The sequence below is a fragment of the Apis dorsata genome, unplaced genomic scaffold (genome assembly GCF_000469605.1).
Source record: "Apis dorsata unplaced genomic scaffold, Apis dorsata 1.3 scaffold_78, whole genome shotgun sequence".
In the NCBI taxonomy this organism is placed as follows: domain Eukaryota; kingdom Metazoa; phylum Arthropoda; class Insecta; order Hymenoptera; family Apidae; genus Apis; species Apis dorsata.
The window spans coordinates 36,821-41,268 of NW_006263376.1; the positions used below are offsets into that span (position 1 = coordinate 36,821).

A 4,448-nucleotide genomic window follows, 5' to 3' on the forward strand; every position below is an offset into this window, starting at 1 on the left:
AAAATGATCATAGTTTTTATATTGATAAGTTATATACAAATATGTTTTAGGAAAATAATGATACCCAAGAATTTAAATATGCTATAAAAAGACTTATTCGAAGCTTAGGCTCTTCAAAAACAACTTCACGAATAGGTTTTTATACAACTCTGACAGTTTTTCTAATAATAAATCCTAAAATGTCTATAGAGAAATTTTTATCTATAGTAAACAATGAATTACATCCAGTAAATAGTAATGCTAAAAGTGTAAGAAAATCAATATGTATTATATCATAATATTAAGTATTTATATTTAATATTAATCACGTTATTTTAGGAAAATGGTGATATTTATATGGGACGCATATTAGCATATGGAACATTAATAAGATCTAAGTTACTTTTAAATAGTATTAATGAAATACAACTACAAACTATACAAGATCTCATTAATGCAGGCAAACAACGTAGTTATTTATCATTTGTTTCTGTTTCATTTCTTGTTGAATTTGTAAATCAACTTGATAGTGAATGTATTAAAAATTCAGTTTGGCCAATTATTGAAAAAGAATTTGGTAAACCATGGACAGAACAAACATTAGATTCATTGTATGCTTTGTTAATAATAAGAAATAAATGTCCATTACTTGTAAATAATGAATTTTCAAAAAAACATTTTGGTACAGAAGATATTATCAGCAAAGAATCTATGAATAACATAGTGAAAGTATTATTAGTAAGTATATATTATAAGTTTATTTATAAAATTATTTATAAAAAATATATTAACTTATATATTATTAATATTCAGGATTTACCCAGAATTATATCATGTCATCATCCAATATTTAAATTATTTTGTGAAAATTTAATGTCAGCTGAACTCATTACTGATTTTTGGATTCATATAGATCAAAAATTTATAAAACCATCTAAAACTGATGAATACTTGGTTATACAGATTCTCAAGTTTATATTATCAAATATTGTAGATAAATCTATACTTCCATCATTATTATCACCAAATTATATACAGCATATGTTAAAAAAATGTTCTGGATCTAAATACCATAATAAAGATGAAGTTCTTCTTGGATTTAAAGAAGTCTTAAATTTGTTAATATTAGCTACAAATAGTAATGATACTAAATTAAAAATACAAATTGCTGTATTAAAAAAATTAATATTATATCCAGGTGATTTAATGATTGAAAAAAAAACAGGTACAAAAGTAATTCAAATGCTTACTGGAAATTTGAATATAGATGGTATAAAAAAAGTATCAAAAATATACAGAGAAATAATTGAAAATAAAATACCTAGAGAAAAAACAAATTTTAAAACAGAATCTTTTTGGACAAATGCTGAAAGAATTTATGCTGCTCATTTATTAACAAGGTACTTAATTAATTAAACTTACATTTCAAGAAATATAATATTATATCACAATATTAAATTTTATTTTTAATGCAATTATGAATAATAATTTATTATTATTAGGTTAATAGGACATCCTAAAATGTTTATGGATATAGAATGGAAATTAGATCAATTAAAATTTTTATTTACTTATGGATTATGTGAAATGCCAAATGTTGGGGTAGATCTAGCTTGTAAATATTTTTATATTTAATATTATAGTATTATCACACATATTTTATATTATAATTATTTTTTTTTTGTTTGTAGCACAATTTAAGGAAACATTTTATCATGCATTAGATCACAAATTACCAAAATTGAGTGATTTACGAAATATATTAAGTGAATTAGTTCATTTCTTGGACATTCATTTAAAAGAGCAAACTTTAAAATTAAGAAATCCATTAGTGAATGATGCTAAAATTTCATGGGAAAAAGTGACATATTTAATTAAAAATTTGGAAAATAATTCAAAAAAAACAGATGCTATACCGCTATTTCATACAATGAATTTGCATATGGGTTTACAATTATTTTCAGATCCACAAATGGCAATTGTGACTATAGATGAACTACAAAGTTGTTATGAAAGAATACTAAAAAAATCTAAAAAATATAAAACTGTTAATAAAGAACAAAATGATGAACCAGAATGGGTAGAAGTAGTTGTTGATTTATTATTGTCCTTCTATTCAAAGAATAGTCATTTATTACGATCATTAGTAGGATGTGTTTTCCCACATATTTGTCCCTATATAACACCTACAGCTATACATCAAATTTTAGCAGTACGTAAATTTTATAAATATAATTAGAAGATTGGTCATTATATTTCGAAATTCTTATTTCTAGGTATTAGATGTAAGAACTGAAAAAGCACCACTTGTACCAAAAAATGGTTTTGATAATGAAAATGATGATGAAATTTCATCAGATATGGAATCAAATTTTAATAGTACAGATTATGATGAAAGTGATGAAGAAAATACTAATGAAATGGTGACTTCATCAGATAGTGACTCTGATTCAAATGAAGAATCGACAAATGAAAATGAAGATGAAACAATAACTGATAGATTACGAATGGCAGTTAGTCAAGCACTTGGTGATGCTTCTGTTCAAATTGATAATGATGATATAAATGTAGAAAACATTGATGAAGAAGAAGGAAAACGATTGGATGAATCGTTAGCAGCGGCATTTAGGATTCTTCGGGAAAATCGTCAGTTCCGATCCAAAAAACAAGAAAAATCAGCACAAGCTTTAACTCATTTTAGAATTCGAGTTATAGATTTATTAGAAACTTATTTAGAATGTGTTCCATCAATGGCAGTTGTACTTGATATGTTACTTCCTCTTTTTACATTATTAGAATTTTGTATAAAAGATCCTCATCAGAAACCTCTTCAAGATCGAGTTCGATCTTGTTTAAGAACATTGTCATTGATAAAAAAATTCAAAGATACAGAAAATGTTAATGAAGAATTATTAACAATAATATTAAAGGTAATTTTATTTTAAAATTCAATAATTATCTTATATTCGTTATTTATAAAACAAAAAAATATTTTTAAGGCTTTAATAGAAAAAGGAGAAAGAACTACATCAGTTTATCATGAAATGAGTGATAAATTAGCTGAATGTTGTACATTTCTTGTGAGATGTGCTGAACAGGCTAATATATCTATAGATACAATCATTAAAATTTATGAAGAAAATTTAAGAGCCTTTTTTAAAAGAAGAGATTGTGTATTATCACCTTTGTTATTTAAAACCATTTTACAATTACAATGGGAGGGTAACTGGCAATTAGCTCCTTTATTGGTAAATTTTTAATTTTCATCTTAATAAATCTTGATGAATTATAATTAATAGTCCATAATTTTTGTAGGTGGATTTTGCTTTTGATAATAACATAAGATCTTTCCGTCGGGGATATGCACTTGAATTTTTAACTATATTTTATAATAATAGTCGACTAGTTCATTTAGATACAAAACATTTTGATGTAAGAATGAAATTAGAAAAAAAAATATGTAAAAATACTATAAGTATATTTCAAGAATTATCCAATATATATAAAATTAAAAATGAACAAGCTGTTACAACTAATGGTAATGAAATAGGAAAAGAAGTCAAACAAAGATATATTTGTCTTCTTTTAACATTATTACGAAGCATTCATACTCATCATTTATCACAAGCATGGAAGTGGAATAATATTGGAAATGTACTTAAAACGTACAGAACTCATGTATCACTTGCAAATGATACAAAAGTAGCATATAATAGATTAGCAATACAAATTGGAATACCACTTAACATGTACGTATTAATTAAATAAATTAAATTAATTAGATAAATAATATAAATTAAATTAATATTATTATAGTATTATCATAGTGTTGAAATTATTTGTAAAAGAAATTATTATTTTTCTATTACAGATCAATGAAAAAAACCAAAACTAAACAAAATACTATGATAAATGGAGAAATAAAAGATAGTATAAATAACATGGAAAAATTAAATAATATGGAAATACAGGAAGAACCACAAGAGAATAGAAATACACAAACAAATTCAGATACTATTATGTTAAAAAGAAATGAATTTAAGAAAAAGAAAAAAAATAAAAGTAAACAGAGAGATAAACAACTATTAAAAAAAAAAGCACAGATGTTGCGACAAAAAGCAATATCTGAAGGTTTTGAACCCTTTAATTTTAGCTCTTTTGTTTTACAAAATGAATCAAATTATGATGTATCACTACAAAATGGAAATTCTCAAATTGAACAAACTAGTCTTAATTCTTCAAAAAAAAGAACATTCAAAAATATATCAGATGACAATAAAACTAAAAGAAGAAAAAGTGTACAAACTGCTTGACATATGAAATAAAAATGAATTGTTATTTTTATATAAATATTTTTAAAAATATATATATATATAAAAGTCTTTTTTGTATAGCTTTGAAATATGTAAATAAATTTTCCGCGCGCGCGCGCCCGCACATACCATACGCACGCACGCACGCACGCAGAG

General features: G+C 24.2%; 1 protein-coding gene across 1 annotated transcript in view; it reads left to right on the top strand.

The window, feature by feature from the left end:
* Positions 1–4,375, top strand: part of LOC102678021 (myb-binding protein 1A) — a 4,833-nt gene extending 458 nt beyond the window's left edge. Inside the window, 9 exon segments of the mRNA XM_006610779.2 lie at positions 51–248; positions 319–717; positions 793–1,379; positions 1,482–1,594; positions 1,671–2,191; positions 2,256–2,909; positions 2,979–3,227; positions 3,295–3,728; positions 3,851–4,375. Of these exon segments, the coding sequence (XP_006610842.2) occupies positions 51–248; positions 319–717; positions 793–1,379; positions 1,482–1,594; positions 1,671–2,191; positions 2,256–2,909; positions 2,979–3,227; positions 3,295–3,728; positions 3,851–4,292 (3,597 nt within the window). The 3' untranslated portion in view covers positions 4,293–4,375.
* Positions 4,376–4,448: the final 73 nt, after the last annotated feature.